The 20,094-nt window shown below is 34.2% G+C and overlaps 1 protein-coding gene across 3 annotated transcripts in view; it reads left to right on the forward strand.

Annotated features, from left to right (window-relative positions):
- Window positions 1–19,440, forward strand: part of LOC100369556 (uncharacterized) — a 140,023-nt gene extending 120,583 nt beyond the window's left edge. For all 3 annotated transcript variants that reach the window (XM_085492549.1, XM_085492552.1, XM_085492554.1), the window contains 6 exons: window positions 4,788–4,897; window positions 6,112–6,305; window positions 8,387–8,493; window positions 10,817–10,961; window positions 11,864–11,982; window positions 13,576–19,440. In XM_085492549.1, the coding sequence (XP_085348675.1) occupies window positions 4,788–4,897; window positions 6,112–6,305; window positions 8,387–8,493; window positions 10,817–10,961; window positions 11,864–11,982; window positions 13,576–14,993 (2,093 nt within the window). In that variant the 3' untranslated portion in view covers window positions 14,994–19,440. The remainder of the gene's footprint in view (window positions 1–4,787; window positions 4,898–6,111; window positions 6,306–8,386; window positions 8,494–10,816; window positions 10,962–11,863; window positions 11,983–13,575) is intronic.
- Window positions 19,441–20,094: the final 654 nt, after the last annotated feature.

The raw sequence follows: 20,094 nt of genomic DNA on the forward strand, positions 1-20,094 counted from the left end.
ACATGTGATCAAGCGGGCTAGCAAGGAAAATGACACCAACTGAATAAGCGTAAGCCGAGTAAAGCTTAACTCTTCCCAGAAGAACAATTTATTTTCGCCAGACTCATATTGAAACTCATTTGTCAATGTCAGATAGATGTGCAATCAGCTCTGTTTTACAAACGGAATTCCAGTTTAACTTTCGTTGTTGCAGCAATGTCTTTCTCAGTGTGTGCATTTATGCTGCCTATTGGCTGTAATCTCACTGGATCATGGATCACGAGTTATGCAAGCTACGACAACAGAGTGAAATGCATGCAGGCACAGCTGTGTGACTAGCATCCGCAAAAAATCTGAATGTGTTTCATAATATTTTATCATATGGACTAACCTTTGGGGATTAACTTGCGGGTCTATACAGTCCGTTGGCGCGTTTCAGGGAATCCAATTTGCAAATTTGACTGTTACATATAAATGTATTTGGCTGCTGATGAATAAGCGCTAAAATATAATCGCTGAATTTTAGGCGAGAAAAGGCAAGGCAATGGTTCCAAATAGGGATCTCCTATAAAATGATATTTATTTTGTCGGTTGAATATGAGACTTTATTCTCCACAGTTAGAAAAATATAAAAAAAAAAAAAGTAAATTTTCAAAAAACTTGGAAGTTGTTTAAAAATGTTTTGATTGTTTGTATTCTGCGTTGGAATTGGAAAATTGAAAGGTGTTTAAATTTTTATCCAAAATTACACAATATTTCAGTCTCTACAAAAGTAGGTTTAAGAAATGTGAACTGATTGAAGCCCAAATATTTGACAACAGAATGATAGATGGTTAAAAATGTGGAACGGAATCCCTTGAGCCAATCAATACATGAGTTGGGAAACCATTGCCAAGTATGAAAAACTGTAAATACGAATTACATTCAACATTGAGAAAATGTGCGATATTTGTGAAATTTACAAGCTCATAAAAAGTTTATCACATGTAACCTTTCTGTTCAGTCACTAAAGCAGGTGACTGAGGATAATTCAGACTTGAAAACCTCTGCCATTATGAAAATCTATTTTAATACTGAATATATGAATAACATGGTTGTTGTCATACCATCGCACAATCATCAAAATCATATTAGTAGTCAGTGCTAGTCAATAATGGTTATGTGAGATCATGGCTTGTTAGTTACAAATCCCATATAGTGGCTCATGGGAAATATTAGTAAATGTAATTTGATATTAAGATGGTATACAGTGAGTTGAAAAAAAGAGACAATTTTGAAATAGAGTGAGAAGTAATATTTGTTGATAGTGAAAGTATTAATTTCAGCAGTTTAACATTGTTTTCATTTGTTCGTTGTTTTCAACTATTTCTGTAGTCTAATAATGCTAAATATCCTCATAAAGCAAGCCTAGTTAATCCCTCTGAATACTGTCTAGCCTACCTCTTGAAGAATGGTTTAATCCATGCAATTGGAGCTTTTAACTATAAAAGTTGTATGAGTAAATGTTTTGATTGTTCGTATTTTACGTTGGAATTGGAAAATTGTTCCCGCTAAACATGGATGCATTCATCCTGCGGACAAAGATATTTCAAGGAAACACTAATTTCAGGGTAAATGTCATGTAATAGCAATAAATTCAGGCTTGGCATATATAGATGGTAACTACGAATCCCCCCTTTCACTCGAGAAACAAGGTGTGCTATCATTTTAGAAATACAAATTTTCTGATTATAATTTGTTTTTTTGTTGAAAAATCATTTACGAGAAGAATACTAATTACATGAAAACTGCATGTCAGAGTAGAGTGATGACACTGTATTAAAAAAAATATGATTGTTTACGAGTTTAACTTTTGGCTCAGCCTGCAAAACAGTGTGTAAATAGAAGTCGGTTATGTATGTAAGCCCAGCTGGGACAGGCACTATATTCCACACTTCATTATGTCTGATAGCCCCATAACATGATACAAACGTACATACAAAAGCAATATATATCCAGTCAAGTAACGAAAACTTATTACTGAACAAGATGATCTTGTGTAATATATTGTGCTTTTTACTGCTGTTTGGAATTATTACTGACAACCTAGGAAAGTGAGAGAGACAGCACTGGGAGGCACGCTTACTTAGATACTGTAACCAAGGTGGATAGGGCTGGTTAACAAAGCATGGCAATACCCATTAACCTCTTAAAAGAGATTTTTCCCTTATCGATGAAATTTCAACTGAAACTGACAGAAAATAGCAGTCATTTGAAAAGGAAATAAAAGATGCTTGGCTCATTATCTGTCTTAATGGCTAGTGGATCAGCAACGCTTTGGCAGATAGATACGTATGTTTCAGCCTTCTCGTGGATGGATGCCGCCTTTGAGCAAATGTCCTACAATTACTGGTATTTTAACTGTGACAGTCTTCACCCGTGTTTGATTTCACCCAGGTGACATCTACTTATTGACATGATCTAAATCCTTACTGAAGAGAAGGAGGAGGGGTTGCCGGGGATACCAGGAAGTGTTTGATCAGCATCAGTGCAATTCTGAAATGGCAATCCACCCAGATTAGTGATTACAATGCAATTTTTAAAAAAAACTAAGGAAATCAAAACAATTGCAGCTGAAAGTGATGAAAATCCCTCCACTTCTAGTGGTTGCCATACCGATAAAGGAAATGGATGCAATGCCATGGTAACTAATTAGAAGTGTGACAAGATGAAGCAACGCATTGATGACATACTGTAATGACGGCTATCAAATTCTCCTGATTATTCCTGTCAAATTTCAAGTTTCTCTCTCAACTCTGTATTCATATTTGGATTAAAGTAACACCATGTTTCTCGTATTCAAATAATACAACTGACATGTTAGATTTCATGCTTTATCGGTTTTCTCTAACACACACAAGGGGATGAGCATGTACAATTCTTATTGAGCTTTCATTCAAATTCTGTTTCCTCCTCCTCTCTTTTGCAAAATAAGATTTACAGATTAGATCTACTTTTTAAATTTGTTTAAGGTTCAAAAATCTCTAAAAAATTAAACAATTATCATTAACTATCAAATTTGCTGTATCTGCAGCGGTTTTAGTTTTTTGATGACAAACAAACCAAAAGATAATATTCTAATGAACGTTAGTGACACCTATATTAATAAACACACATGGCACAAAATATGGTTGCTATGGGTAATAATGAAGTGACAATGTCAGTTATCAGTACTTTGATTAAAGTCAATACCAGTGATGGTAGCGAACATACGTATCGATTGAAAAGAAAAGTGACCTCGGCTAACTGGATGGGGATCAGTATCACAACTCGAGGGATTTGTTTTTTACTTCGCTTACATCTTCCTCTGCTCCATAGGGATCATATACAATTTGCAGCACATAGGTATGGCTGCTAGTTGGTCAGGTTAGCTTCATTTATTGTCTGAAATCAATATACTACCAAAAAAGAACTAGAACGAACAATCTTGAACAAATTACAGAGACGTTTTGGGCAGAGATGCGTTAAAGCTACCAACTAATAACAAGATTGGTGAGAGGGGAAGCCGAGAGTAAGAAAGAGGGGGATTACCGAGCAGGTGGAAGACTACTGAAAGCCAATTGGTAATTAAGAGGAAGAAAAAGCAATTCTCCATATGAGAAAGCAAAATGAATTAATCAACACCCTGACAATCACCTCCAAATGGAATGGTGGAAATTAATAGGAATGCAATTGCTTGTGACATTTACAACCAGAGGACCTGCTAGTAATGGATATGCCATTTGACATGTCTCAAACACATTTATCTTTGGGAGGGAACAAAAATATCTCATGTTTACGAGAAATGATTGTCATTGCAACGAAGACTAAAACTTGTAACTAAGTCATCATTCCTGCTGCAAAAAAAAAATTTGAGAAAACCTGTAGGCTAGGATAAGTAATCAATTTTCCTTGAATCAACTCTTGTGTTTATTTAAGGTAGGATAAGTTTTCAAAAGGTTCCAAGAGAACGGTAATGAAATCGGCATAACAGGCAAACAGTCATTGCACACACATATGGTGTAATTGTGAAAATGTCTGTTTTTAATATTGAACAGCGGATTATGTTTGCTGAATATCGGCCCGCAAATTAAACTATTAAATCCAAACTTTGATAATAAAGGAATATACATCAAGTTTGCGAAATTAATACAGTGCAGCAGAAAAAGAAATGCAATGAAACTTGAGTGTTATATGGTGGAATGAAATTAAAAAAAATTTAAGAAATAATAATACGAGTATAAAAAAATGGTGTTGTTTTCTTGTTGAATAAATCAATAAATTCAACTAGCCTATTAACAGGTGCCAGTGGAGTCTGTCAGCAGCGTGCCCATTGAGATAGAAAAAAAAGTTGTATCAAAATATGCAAGAGTTAGGCATGATCTCAATAGCAAGTAGATCTGTTGCAAAGTTTTCAACAAAACATGTGTTCTGAGTTGTAATTCCCACTCTCCTGGGGCCCGAAGTTACAATTGATGTAAAGCTATAAGAGTGGAGATATCTAGCCAGTGGCAGGCTGAGTTGACTGCAATGGATATTTAACATGTACATGATGTTCACCGCCATTACCGTACGCATCACTTGTTTTGGATTATTTCAATGTAACTAACAGTCCTCATTGAATCAGACAGCAGATGACCTCTGGGAGTGGATGGATAATCGCATGTGGATTTCTTGCGCAGATCCCTCAACACTTGCCCCAATTAGATCAACACAAGCAAATCACTTTACTCAATTTTTTCTTCAATGGGTTTGATTGGGCTTTGACTTGATTGTGTTCTCGCCCACAGGAATGACAATGACTATGTCTGCCAACCCACGCTATGAGCGGTCTTTCTTCCTGCGTCTCAAGTCTACGCTGACCAAAAGAGGTGTGCACATAAAGTCATCTGGCTACAAAGTAAGGGAAATTTAGAATATTATTTTCAAACATTTTGATGTTATAGTACCCTTTGAGCACCAAAATTAGTTTTTTTTCACCATTCCCAGTATAAACCTGATTACATTTTGTAGCCCTTTTTAATTGATGTTTGATCAAGACGTTAAATAAATTATACAAATAAATTATACAAAAATACATAGAAATGCACAAAATTTTCACCAAAATTTGGGCCGTAATGATAATGATGTTCAAAAATTTCACAATTGAATTTTCTATCAGCACTAATAAAAGATATTCTAATGATCTTGTCTCATTTTGCTAATCCAAATTGATCATACCATACCATACAAAGCAAAGTCCCATAGAACACAATAAAAATCCAGGGTCACAAACCCATGGAAGACCGTGGAAATTTGGTAGGTACAATCCCATAGAACACAGGGGGAATATACTAGTCACAATCCCATAGAACACAATTGAAATTTACTAGTCTTGAACAAAATCAAAATCCAGGATTCACAATATCCCATAGAACACTATGGATGTCCAGTAGTCACCATCCCATATAACACTATGGAAGTCCAGTAGTCACCATCCCATAGAACACTATGGAACTCCAGTAGTCACCATCCCATAGAACACTATGGAACTCCAGTAGTCACAAGCATATAGAACACTATGGAAATCCTGTATAACTAATGTGTATCCATACAAGATCAAATCAGGTTGATCCCATTAAGAAACTTTATCAAATTTATTTTAGTATTTCTCAAGATAAACCTATTTGATTTGATCCTATAAATTTACAAGAATTCCTTTGAGAATTCTTAGAATCACCAAAATCCTGTAGATAACATAGTTAAAATATATATGGGTACTCATATTCTTTATGATACAGGAATGGTCTTACAATTATCTCTGAATTGTCGCTGTTTCTTGATTTATCTTCCAACATTTTGGACAATATTTTTCATTGTTATTTAATTTAATATTCTACCAATTGTTAGTGTTTAACGTATTTTTTTTAAAAGTATAGTTCACTTTCTATGTAGAATTTTAATTTTTTTTTCTAATTTTTTTCTCTGTGCAGAATTTTATTTTCTAAATTTGAAAAAAATTAGCACATATCGAAGAGGACTATTTTGTGTGAAAAATTACACAGTTTGAAGTAGTGTGTGATCCAATACAATTTTAGTTATTAACTCATGTCATTCTCTCGCTTTGTTTCCCAGGTCGTTCAAATTAGCGGTCGACTCAGACCTAGAATGATATTGACCCACACACAGCGGCAGCCGATAACAATTATTGGTTTTGTTGCACTGGCCCATGCACTGCCATCACCTACCATTAACGAAATACGTATAGAATGTGATCTGTTTGTCTGTAAGGCCAATATGGATCTGAAAATCGCCTTTTGTGACTCAAGGTAAGACAGGTCTAATTTAGTCAACTTTTGTAGTCTTTCACAAAATGAGACTTTTTTCAAAGATTTTGATCGAGACATGTAGCTAATGTAAAATTATTTGCTCCAAATTAACAGAAATTATAGAATAATACATTAAAATGTGCAAAATATTGTTTGAATATTTGGGCGGGAAAAAACGATGGAATTCAAAGGGTTGAAAGAGTATAAGAATACTACAGGTTTGTTCAATATGAACTGTCATGTTTTGGATTTTCTTTGTCAATCATTTAATTTTCATTTCTAGGAATTTTAAACGATTTTAATGATTTGGCGAAATACCTCCTTCTCTGACTTCAGTCCTGTTAAATATTTACCGCTACTGTCTCGGGCAAAATTAAAGCCGCAAGTATATGCGTATACTGCTTGCCCTGAAAATATGAAATAAACAAACGAAGATTGAAACAAGACAGGTAGTACAGTTGGACAGAGATAATTGAACATACGTGACATTGGTAATTACTAACCCTAAAAGCAATGCATTTCATTTCCTAGATGCCATGCCAATTACGGCGTAGCTTAGGTCCGACCCGCAGAGTTTGCATGTATTCTTTTGAGACCTTTGCAGCTAATTCCTAATCATAATACCTCTCTGGGGATAATATTTATCTGTGCTGGTACAAAGAAGAAGTAGGTGAAATGTCTAATGAAAGTTGGCAGAGTCGGGTTGGACGCATTACGGAGGTTAATTCACTATGAATTGATAACTGTTTTCAAACAAATTTAATCTACTCTTCTCGCACGGCCTTGAATGCAGCGGACTTGTCCGTTACTATTATACACATCCTGTCATTTATAAAAATACATGACTCCCCGACCCCCGCCAACTTGTCCTAATAAAAACATGTTTGTACAGCCTTAATATGCATTTCAAATTCATCATTATCTAAATTAGGCTTTAATTTGGAGTGTGAATTGTCATTATCTGAGCGCAAAGGTCATTTCTTTTCTCGTACTTTCTCATTTAATATGGTAGAAGGTCGGTCAATTTTATTGCACCATCCACTCCTAGCAAAACATGCTATATTGTACGGAGATTTCATAATTTATTTCCCTATACAATACATGTAATCTTGGACGTTTTTCAAACACGTTGCGAGCTCTCAATTTATACATACATGCATTGTCAGAACTCATTTCTTTCGAACTGCCGTAATTGTGAAAAACATCACTTTTTAATGCTTTCCCTTCATAAATAATCATTTGTCAGTAGACGCATCAAAGCCAAGCAGTGTTACTAATTTAAGTTAGCATATACCGGGCTCTACTAAAGCTTGTACCATACGATATATAGGGTGGGGTTCTTAAACAGTCGACATGTGCGTGCACAATATTTTATGAGTTTGAAGCATAAATGTCATGTTATCTGTGACATTATATTTTAAGCGTACAATAAAACAGTGGGATACAAAAAGGATGAGATCGCTGCCAAGATGATCTATATCTGCATAGCTGCTGTTTTTTTTAGTCTTACCAAATTGACCACCTTTATTAGATGGGAAACAGGCCTGCTGGGGAGACAGACATGCAAGTTGCTATTATAAAGTGTCAGAGACTATAATATAACCATAGGGAGACCTTCGTAGACGCTCGTAAACGCAGTGTAAAGAGTTGATTACTGTCTTGCTTTTCCATACTACGTAAATGTATTCGTTGGGTAGAAAGCAAAAGCAATAAACGACACGTCACGCTGACCCATGCCTCTGTTATTACAAAGTCATTAAATAATAAAACTGCCAACGCTACGTTATACTCTACACCAATAACTCATTCCTGGGAACGATGGCGTAACCGTAGAAAATGAGTTTTACCTCGTAATTTCATGAGCTAATGGTGTTGAGGTGTATCACAGAGAGGTTGTTGTGAGCCCTCTAGTGGCCACATTTTAAAATATTGCCTGCTTGCCTGGTGACTCTTGAGGGCGATCTCACATCTTTTCTTGATTCTCAGTACTGATTTTAAGTTTGAATCATAGATCCTCCAGTAGAGGGTCTATGTTTGAATTTAGTAACTAATTTCAATTTTTTTTGTATATAATTCTGTAGGATAAGCCAATTCATGGACTTTACTGCAAGTGATGTTTTAGGAAAGAGCTTTTATGATTTCTTACATGCAGAAGATATTGCGGCAATGAGGGACAGTCATGCAGATTGTAAGTATTCCCTGTCTGTCAACTTTCATATATCTAAAAAGTTAACATTCATTGGCACTGCAGGCTAGTACTTGCAGTAACAAAAGTTGTTAAGAAATGAGATAATGAAAACAAAGTGATATATTAATTTAAAAATATGTTTTTATTGACATGAGCAAGACTTTTTTAAATTTTTTTTACACGTGCTACATGTATTTTTTTTTTTGCTATATCTTTTTTTTTAATTATTCAGATTTTATGTTTAAAACAATTACTATTTATTAGAAGTTACAGTCTCTCCTCTTCAGTGATTTAACCTTGTAGCCCGCCAAAAAGAAGCTTGAAAATAAGTACATTGTATTCCACAATACTTTGTTGATTTCTAAATTCTAAATATAATTAATACCGTGGACAAACAAACAAATCATCAAGCTACAGACATGTATGGAGCTCCGTGCTGCACATACACTCACCCCATATAACTTACTGAAGCAACCAACACTGCTCTGTACACATGCAGTAGTGAGGGAATATCTTTACATATAATATACATGAACAAATATTCACATTATAACATTCATATTAGAGAAAATAGCAAAATATAAAAATGAAGCAGAGCATCATGGGTATTCTCTAGTTAACTGAGCACAAACTCCATAATGATGAGTGGCTAAGCCAATCACTTACCATTGACCCTTCAACATAAACTTCTACAATTTATGACTTACATAATGCAAAGTAATTCTGTAATTATTTCAATGTAAAATGTTATAGTTTGGGAGTATTTGAAGACTGAATTTTAGTTTTCTGTCACTATTAAAATGATAATTTTGTTTATACTTGAGCTTAACCTCCATGCCCAAAGAGAGGCAAACAAAGAATTTCAAATTTTGCTCTGTTTTTAGAGTAAATGTTTTATGTGATTTTTTTGCCTGTTACGTATCACTGAAAATATCACCTTGCCCGTACCTGCTCTTGGTTGGAAAGTCAGTTGGTTAGTATTCCAGCGGTTGTGCACTGATCAAAGGTTCAGTAGTGAATGACATGTTTGTTTGAGCATTCATGGTATTATAAAGCTGGACATTGCCTTCCTTCCTTTAATTTCCTCTTTGAAGAAAATAATGCACACAAACGAAGGTTAATTAAATTTGATGTTCATCTCTAACATTGACGCTACATTGTGTTCAGTTTTTCCACGTTGTACAAAGTTTATCATCTCACAATAACTTGGGAAAAAGACCAGGATATTAAATTGCATTATGTATGTTTCATGAAAAAAGTTATGTGTTTCTTTGTTGTTGTTTTTTAATGGTGACACATACACGTTACAACAGGTGAATGACATCCCCTAATTTACAGTAATAGTAGTTCAGTTTATAAAGTCTTTGTCAAATACTGTAGAATACTTTATTTTCACTTGGCATTTATTTTCGCTGAAGGGATGATTCCGTGAAAATACAATCCAGCGAATATACTTTTTTCCTATATTTCACATTAAACTAATCAAAAATCAGTGAAAATAAATTCCGTACAAAACGCCCAAAAAGCCTTTTCAGCGAAAATTAATTTCAGCGAAAATAAAGTATTCCACAGTATGTTATTCTTTACAAAGGATGCCTCTCCCACAGTCCAAGGACTAATAAATAGTATTAACTTATATTGCGCCTTTTACAATTGAACTGATGAAGAGCATATTACAATATATCAAACAAAGATGAGAATTACATTCATGACAATAATAACAATTGAATATATATAATAGACATTTTTACATCATATGTGCTTTTTTGAACAGAACCGTTTTGAGCAGAGTCTTATTAAATTTGTTGAAATCAGAGCAGTTTGTGATGTTGTGTGGTAAAACATTTCATAATCGTGGTGCAACCACAAACATTTTACAATCTCCACAAGTTACCAAATTTGCCCTGGGTATGATTAGTAGCTTTAATACAAGATGATGATTTTGGGGATGATTTATTAAAAATATATGAATTCAGCATATGACAGATATATGCCAGTGATCGACCAGTAACTGATTTATAAACTTGCAGTAGCATTTTATATTGAATTCTATACTTAACTCTTAAACAGTGCAGTTTGATAAAATCTGGTGTGATGCAACTTCCTCAAACTATCCTAGCTGCGATATTCTGAACCTTCTGCATCTTTAATTGACAACTGAGCACCTGAAATGCCTGTCCAATCACATGTCACTTTATATCAAAAACAGCCAATCAGAATATTCGATTTAATTTAAATAACCCAATCAGGTGTCGCCATACATTCCAAGCAGGCAATCAGGTGCATTCTTTAAATATTCAAAACACAATGTCATTATTTGCAGTAATAACCAAAGGACAAGTTGTTACTGGATACTACAAGTGGCTGACGAAAACCGGTGGTTATATTTGGATGCAAACGAGCTGCACCGTGACATGTTCCAAGAATACTAACGACAGGGTAGTAGTATGTATCAACTATATTCTCAGGTAATATATTCATGTAATCAAAACTTTTGTTTACTGTAAACAGATTTAAAATGGAGAGACAAATTTACATAAGTCAGAAAAAATCATGAAAAATTTGTTGCGGTACACAAAATGTGGTCTCAGTGACTGTCGCAAAATGTTGTCTTCACGAATCCTACACAATCCCGTTACTGCACATATATGCAATGCATTATGGGAGAGAACTTTAACAATATTAGGATTCATGTTGTCAATAATTATATACGAATTTTCATCCAGTATGTGTCACCGAGCAAAATTTAAAATTATGAAGATATAATTTTACTGTAGACGCAAATACAGACATTGTATGTAACAATTCCAACTCTCTGGTGACCCCGGTTATTTATTTCATTTTCAGTATCATAATATGAAAGTATAACAAAAATGACATACAAATTTGCTTGAACCTCCTTGCACTGACAATTCATAGCATAGTCCAGGGATCCTTGAAACTGTCCGCAAAATTCTGTATGAATAATTAACGTATACTCTCTGTGCTCGGTATAAATAATTAATGTATAGCCTCCATCCTTGAAGTTGTGATGTCTTCAAGAATCTGTCTTGTGATACAAACTACATTTATTAACAATTTACAATTTACGGGATTTATCAGTCTGAATATCACATTCAGCATTGAAATTATTTACAGTCTTATCATCAAGATGCTGGTGTGACACAAATTATACAAATATCAATTTGGCTTCAAAACAAAATAAAAAAGACCTTATAGCACCACCATAATGTTGGTATAATTAACTTTCCATTATTTTACACACAAATGATTAATTTAAGATATAAAATAATGTCAAGCTTTGTTAATTTTTCAAATTAACATAATATATGTAGAGTGAATTCAAGAATGTAATATGTTATCTCTGTAGCCCTGTTGAGTACAAGAATTGTGTGATGGATATATCACAGTTACCAAACCGACCCACCGATGATACATCAGAGTCTTCAGATACTTCAGAAAGTGAAGCTGGCTCAAGCAGTGATACAGGTTTGTTACAAGCAAGATTATTATTGACATTTTTCACAGACATTATTTGCATATCTGCATGCTATTACGTATGTAGCGCAGAACAGGTCAATTTAGGCATAACACTTAAACATCACATAACAACCAAATTGTTTTACATTGGTTTTACAGTTCAGGTTTCAATGCAGATCAACAATTATACAGAATATATGGAAAAAATGGTCCATGAAAATTGTACAATTTTCTCATGAACTGTAGCAAAACAACGTATACAGAATGTTTGTATGCCATTATAAAAACAACTTTGCAGTAATATATTTAATGACATTTTAGGATTTGGATTTCGACCCATGAATAATAAATATATAATCTCACATTATTTTATCTTAGATGTATAGCACAGATTTGTGATTACTGATAAAGTAGCATAATAGTTTTATGCAAAACTTTGATGATACCTAATCACGACGCCACTATTGACGTCAACTGAAAAGTGAAAACATGCACTATGTATTACATATCACTTCCCTGTTTACATACTGATATAGCGCCCAGTTTTAGAGATCTGTTAAAAGCCAGTTTTGCATTTACAGCCAAGCTGTAAATTTAAACAATTGTCAATAGTATGTGACGTCGTTTAGAAGAAAAAATAATAGAACAGTAAAACAGACACATACGCATTTCCAGTGGAAATGCAGCTTTAAATCCTACTATGGCAGTCATTGTAGGTTGGAAAATCAGTAAAATTGAGATCATAATTCATGTACCCAGATTTTTTGCGTCAGAATTAAAAAAAGTCAATGATTACCGGTAGGCAATGTTTTAGGAAATTCCTGTCCCAAAAATATGTAAGGTATGATGATTCTTAAAACAGCAGTAGCTGTGATTTTCAAATTTGTTTATTGTTTAAATATAACTTTATAAAAATGACAAAATCTTATCGACACAATTGTATAGACAAAGTGGACCTACAAGAGGCTAATATCACATAAAATTCGATGTCGAAACTAGGAGTCAAGTACATTGTACATTTCATTGAAATCAGTCATGTGGTGAGGACTGTAGAAATCATGACGCACATTGCACACTGAAAATAATACATAAATTCACCAGTGAGAGGCTGTCAGCGAGAAGCTTGTCTCTCAAGATGACATTTTGCCCAGGCGCTCCAGTAATTTCTCATCTTGTAGATTTCAATAGATGGCGCATATATGCTATGCTTTCAGTGTACACATTCTGGCAATGGTCATCACAAATTGGCACAGGAAATGTTTTATCAATCGAAGAAAAAAATAGTTACAGCTCAGACAACCAATAAACACAGAAATACTTCAATATTTCATATTATTTTATTCTATTCTATTTTGTTATGTTATTTTCCATTATAATATTTTCTATTGTATTCTGTTCTGTAACCTTATGTTCTATTCAATTCTATTTTATTCAATTCTATTCTATTCTATTCTATTCTATTCTATTCTATTCTATTCTATTCTATTCTATTCTATTCTATTCTATATTATATTCTATTCTGTTTTGCACTTCTAAGTTCTATGTTATATTCTATTTCACTTTGTGCTGTTCTGTTCACAGTTTCTATTCATCATTTTTCAGACAATGAAGATGTAGAACAGAAGGACAGCTCAAACGACAGTGAAGACAGTGAGCAAGGTAACCATGGAAACAAAAGAAACAAAGTGACACAGAATAATAAACATGGTTCTCGAAAAGGAAAGAAGAGAGCGAAAGGAGCTCGAAGCAAGAGTAACAAGAAAAGGCGATACGAAACTCGTCAGTGCGATGCAGTGGCAGATAAGAAACACACAGTCATCACAGACGAGTCAACGGTGCAATCAGAGACAGCGAAAGATAGTGATTCTCTGAGTGTGGAGAGTCCTGTAACAGAAGGAATGAACTATAATGGAACAAATATCACTGCAAGTGATGAACCAATCAGAAGACAAGGGCAAACAAGAAAGACAGATGATATTACTGATGTTGATTCTTGCGATAGCCATGTAAGCAGTACTGGAGCTGTTAATGGTGGCGGTGATATAACTTCCATGCTTGATGGTGCTAATTGTTGTACTGATCAAACCCCTTGCATTCCGTCCCCACCATTTGATTCCAGCTTAGGAGTCAAGTCGGAACATCATGAGACTGACTTCCAGTTGGAGAGTTGGGACAACCCACCTAATCGCGAAATAACACCGGAGCAAACAACGTTGATCGATACTCCTGATAGTCCATTTACCCGAAACCACTCTGTAATGATACACCGGAATATGAGTCATTCACCGGTCAGCCAAACAACGCTGGGTGCACAAGACATTCCTAAAAGTCCTTTTCGTAAAACATCATCGATATCCAGCCCAAGCACGGGGATTCCAGAATCTGTTCTGACGCCGCCGGCAACTGAAACAACCAAGTCTGGGTTTATCCTCCCACCTGTCAGCTCACTGACGGCATCAGTCAGTACCATGATGCAACAACAACAGCAACATCCTAATCTAACCCCACCGACAACACTTTCTCCAATGGAATTGATGAAAGACACGTACCAGCACTCAGAGACAGCGACATCACTTAGCGCTATCAGCAGTGCCCATGCCAGTTTGCTACAAAACGCTAAACAATCTGTCATCAACATCCATCCACACGTACTCACCACTGATTCAGTAACCACAGCATATGCTGGAATGGCACCCTACGCAAACTATAGTAAATATACATACTCTCCATATGGCGGTATGAACCTCGCAACACATCCGGCATACCAAGGTAACCATTACACGCATATGTCAGCATACGGCAATTATGCTCATAGTCAAGAGACTCCCATAGACTTAACATACGGGAGTGGATATGGTTCGGTACAGATCGTACGGCCTGAAGTCTTACAGAACGCTACAAAACAGTCGTATCTCAGTGGGTCCAAATCGCCATACTCATCTTTTGTTGATGCGCGAGAGCAAGTAGGCAAGCTTAAAGCGAGCAGTGATATACCGGGTAGCGGACAACAGAAAGTCTGATATACCGGGTAGCGGACAACAGAACGTCTGATATACTGGGTAGCGGACAACAGAAAGTCTGATATACCAGGTAGCGGGCAACAGAAAGTCTGATATACCGGGTAGCTAGCAACAGAAAGTCTGCTGCTGCTGGTATTGTGAACATTCATTATATAGAGTACTGTGTGTTTTGTTCATTTTATTTTTAAAAGGCAATTTCTTTTGATGATAATGGCATTGATATGTGGTTTGTAGTTACTGCTTAATTGGTTCAGTATTTTGTAAACATATCATCCTATTCAGTCTGAATTTTTGTCTGAATTTACAGTTTGATGGACAAAAAAGTACACTATGATTGGAATTTTGGACTTGCCAGTTTTTGTTTTTAGTTCAAGAAAGTGGTGTTTCTTCTTTTTTCGTTGCCTAGTGATTTTTTTTTCGATAAAATATTACATAGTAGTAAATATATGATATCAGCATGAAGGCTGGTGCAAAGAATACAATTTTGTTTTTTGTTTCAGCGACAACATTGGCATTGAAATAATGCTTCCAAGACACAGTACAATGAGGCAGGTGAGGAGTTGATTTATTTTAACGAGGACTGTTTGGATGCAAATGCATTAAAAAAAATTATAAACCTTTAAAAAAAATACAAGTGAAGAATTGTCAACATTTTCTTAACAAGTATGCAATGTTTGGGGTAGGTAGTTTGGATTACATATGGCTGCCATTGTCAACACAGCAGAGTACATGAAACGAGACGATGGTTTGCAATCATTTCCATTTTTATGCTTCCATTTGTTACAGATACAATAGTATAAAAACTTTATTTTTTTGATTTTTTGAAACTTTATTTCAGCAGTAAAAAGAACCAAGATGGTCATACATTTTAAAGTATGGAGGGGGGGGGGGAGATTATTGAAATTTAAAAAAAGCGATTAATTTTTATTCTGATTATTTTCAGAAGCATTTTAGTATGTGTTATAGCAGTGTAACTTTTTTTTTTATTTCTTACAAATGAGTACCACGAAAAGCTTTCAAAGCAAAGATATTCTCCCAATCAAATTGGGTGTGTGTTTTTAATGCCTTGTGTTGTATTTTGTTTTTTTAAATGTAGCTAGCATGCCAACTGTCTTGAATCCTCAATATAATTGAGACTAAATAATGCCAGCTGTCCTGATATATGTATGTACATCACAAAGGTTTATTATTATTATTATCGAACGTACTTCCATGACCTTGTCAGTTTTACCCACTCCCCATAGTTTATGAGAAACAAAACACAAGATTTTTGAATATAAAAATATATGATGATTAAATATGGCAATGCACGTACCAAAAGAATACAATTTTGTTGGTTTTCCAATTTACCATTTCAAATCTTAAAATATTACAAAAAAAATAATCAACAATGGTTGAGTCTCTCTCTTTGTGAAAATTACTCTTTGAAAGACTACACTTATTATACTTTACTATCTGGAAACTCCTCTAATACTGTTGTAAAACAACTTGGCCAAAGGACATGCATGATTGTATCAGTTACAGTTGCTCTTTTAGCCAGATAGTTAGTTGTGGAATACTGGAAAATTTAAATTCACACGTTATAAAATTTTCTTTTATTAATGCATCATATATCAAAAAATGTGGTATAGTGCCAATCTAGTGTTCAAATATAGAAATGTTTTTAAATGTTTAAAGTCCAATAAGTGGTAATAATTAACTGGCAATGAATAATTTGGGCTTAAAATTAAGTCAAAATCGTCATCTCTGTTAAAAATGTAAATCTGTTTGTTCTGCTTGATTTCAAGTCACTCCAGTCAATCACTTCATACAATCACGTCATATGAAAACATTTCTACAAGATTACTTTGTTCAATGTTTTTTGGCATTCCTTTTCAGCAAAGCAAAAAATTAATATTAATAATCTTGTCAAACATATCAGCAGCAGAGTCACTCTATGAATATTTATTAATCCAATATGGTTGCCAACAGGTCCACCAATCACATAGCCTCTTGGTTACTTATGATCTACACCATCTATGAAACATCTCTCCTGATTGGCCTGATATAATTTGAGTTTTAACTCTGCTATTACAAAACCAAATTTCTTAATGTTGTCAAGGTCATGTTTCCACGCTTCACTAAAGAAATTTAGTTTTCAGATATTTTATTATTAACAGTTGTTCATAAATAGTGTATTCTGTCTGGATTTAATTTCAGGGAAATTCAAGTACCAGTACACTTAATTTTGACACCTCAGACCAAACACACAACGTAACTAAATATGTTAATGATAGTATGCATTAAAAAATATATTTGACACTGACATAGAGCCATCTTTCTCTTGCCAATATTAATCATTGCAAAGCAAAGTTGTTGTTTTGAAGAAGAGAATAAATACAAAATGGGACCATAATATTTTGTTAAACATTTAGAATTTTTAGAATTCTTGCTTTAATAAATTTCTAACAATGTACTCTTGCTAAGTCGGTGAAAGGGAATCACTTGTATATTTGGAGCATCTTGAATGTAACTCCATACCTGATTAGGGTATTACGATTTGTACGTGGGTCAGTGTGCTTGTTCTTTCCCCAGCTCATAGCTTGAAGTGTCCTGGTGCGAAAAGGAATAAACATCGATATATACTCATAAAATGAATTGATATAATACGTTTCCCATCTAACCGTTATTCAGGAGGTACATTCCAAACTTGGGAACAAAATGAGCAATATTGAAAACAGGTTTTCGCTGAGCCAGCTTTCTCCATGACACTGACCTCAGATGCCACTAAACAATTCCACAAACTGGTTCAAAACAAATCGGACAATATGCAAATTGACCCTTACATTAACATTCAAATTAATATTCTGTAGAAATTGAGATGATGAATAAATAAACCTCTTCCGTAATTGCCATAAGTCAAAAAAAAAGAGTGCCAAGTTTTCAATTTTTCTCATCATTATATGCATTTTAATACAGTATTTTCGTCTCAGTAAAAATCATGACCATATCCACCGTATAATTTCTGGTCGAGTATTAAATTAGTCAATTCAGTTTTTCTTTTCTTTTTTATAAAAAGGAGGAAAGAATTAAAAAAAATCAGCATCCAGATTTATGCAGACCCTTGTTTTATCTAGACAATATGATGTACTGCAAATATTTTGAAAAGCAGTTGAAATGTTAATATATAATTAATCCTACGGTGTTGTATAAGTTGTGTAGTGTGAATGTAATTTGTGAATTATTGCGCTTCTTGCTTTCTCACCCCACCAGAAGTATGCAATCAAACACAGTGTGTTTCATTATAATTACTCAGTTTCATAGATGTATGACGGTACATACATTCACAACTAACTTCCAGTATGCAGTCAGCTGTTTTTTATATATAATCCCAAATTTTGTGGACTTTAATGTACATATACCATGTTACATACATTGATGTCGATTTGCATAAATCTGGATACTTAATCACAAAGTAGTGGTAGTTGTAGTCAAAAAAAAAAAAAAAAAAACTATAGTTGTTTTACACATAAAATAAATAATCTAAAAAAAAAAAATTTGGTACACTGAATTACATGTGAAACATAGGATATGTATAATTTGTTGCAATTTACATAAAACATCTATTTCCGTCAGCATGCAAGGTGGGATAATGGAATATGAAAATGACAAAATGTAATTCTGTACAAAAAGATTTCTTGAAATGTTCAATTATCTATATGCAATTGACACACATTGTACTGTTTCAATGAGTTTGATATAAATTGTGAACTGTCTTAGTAGTAGAATTATTAAATAAGTAGTTATTTGTAATATGCTAGCTCAAAACTTCGTTAAAAAAGGAATCCTGATTTTCTCATACTGTATTTCTCGCAAAGTGTCAGTGCTGGGTATCGTGCATTACGATTATCCCCGCCACTGTCTCTACTGTATTCCTGACAAATCATTAGTATTGGTAATCGTGTTTTACGATTACCCCGCCACTGTCTGTAGAAAATGTTGATTGGTTATATTTTAAATTGAACAGTTGTGCGGGTCACAGTCTATTCATCAAATTTCAATTACCTTGCAACACTGTTGGCCTGTGAGGGCGCTTACCATGACTGAGCCAGACAGAAACAAATTTGTTAAAATCCATATTATTTTTACAGTTTATATAGCCTTTAAAAGGTTTACTTAAAAGTATGAGAAATTCAGGATAAATTGTATATTTAAAAAGTAGAGTAAATATGGCAGTGCTTACTGTGTTGTCATAGGTGCATCAATACATTCACTTGTGAACAGCTTGTATAAAAATCCTAAATAATGATATTGAATTTGTTTACCTTGCTGCTATAATAGTGATACATGTGCTAGTCTTATTACTCTTATTTTTGTTTGTTTGTATAAGTGGTCTAACCCTTCAGTAAGTTGTAATGAAATTTATCAGCAATTGGCATTAAAAAAATTGTTTTTTTTTTCAAAGAAATATTATGTCTGTGTTTTTTGTTTTGTGTGTCCCATTGGCTTCATAAAAAATCATTGGCAATTTAGTGAAAAGAATGATGTTCACTACGTAAAAGTGCTTCTGATGACAACTGAGTTTTTGTGATATAACAAAAGTTTTTATGAGTTGAATAAAATGCACATGTTTCCCTGGACTACATTTGGTCTCAATTTGAGCCAACCTTTACAGATTTACCTGTTTAACCAGACCGTACTTGATTCTATCGAGTCTTACATTTGCCAATATACCAAGTTTGGGTGACACATCCTTTCAAATATAGAAGAATTTACAAGAAACCAGTTTTAGTTTAGTAGTTTATGTTCAAGCCCCCCCCCCCCCCCCCCACACACACACACACACTTTTATAATTTCTCTGGTATTTGCAGGCTTCGAAAAACGAATATGCCAGTTTTGCTTAATCACATATGTTGGTGGCGCTATTGTGAGATGCTCCCGGGATCTGGTGCAAATACAAAGGTGTCAACTTGATAATAAAGTACATTTTGAGCTGGATCCTCTTTAAACAAGAAGAAAATATAATCTTCTGCATTTTTTAAGCAAATACATTTCATTACATGAATTCCACACCTGTTTTTTTTTCAAAAAATCTCATTGATCAGTTTTCCCAAAAAATCC

Source organism: Saccoglossus kowalevskii, chromosome 2, assembly GCF_978046115.1.
Source record: "Saccoglossus kowalevskii chromosome 2, keSacKowa6.1, whole genome shotgun sequence".
NCBI classification, from domain to species: Eukaryota; Metazoa; Hemichordata; class Enteropneusta; family Harrimaniidae; genus Saccoglossus; species Saccoglossus kowalevskii.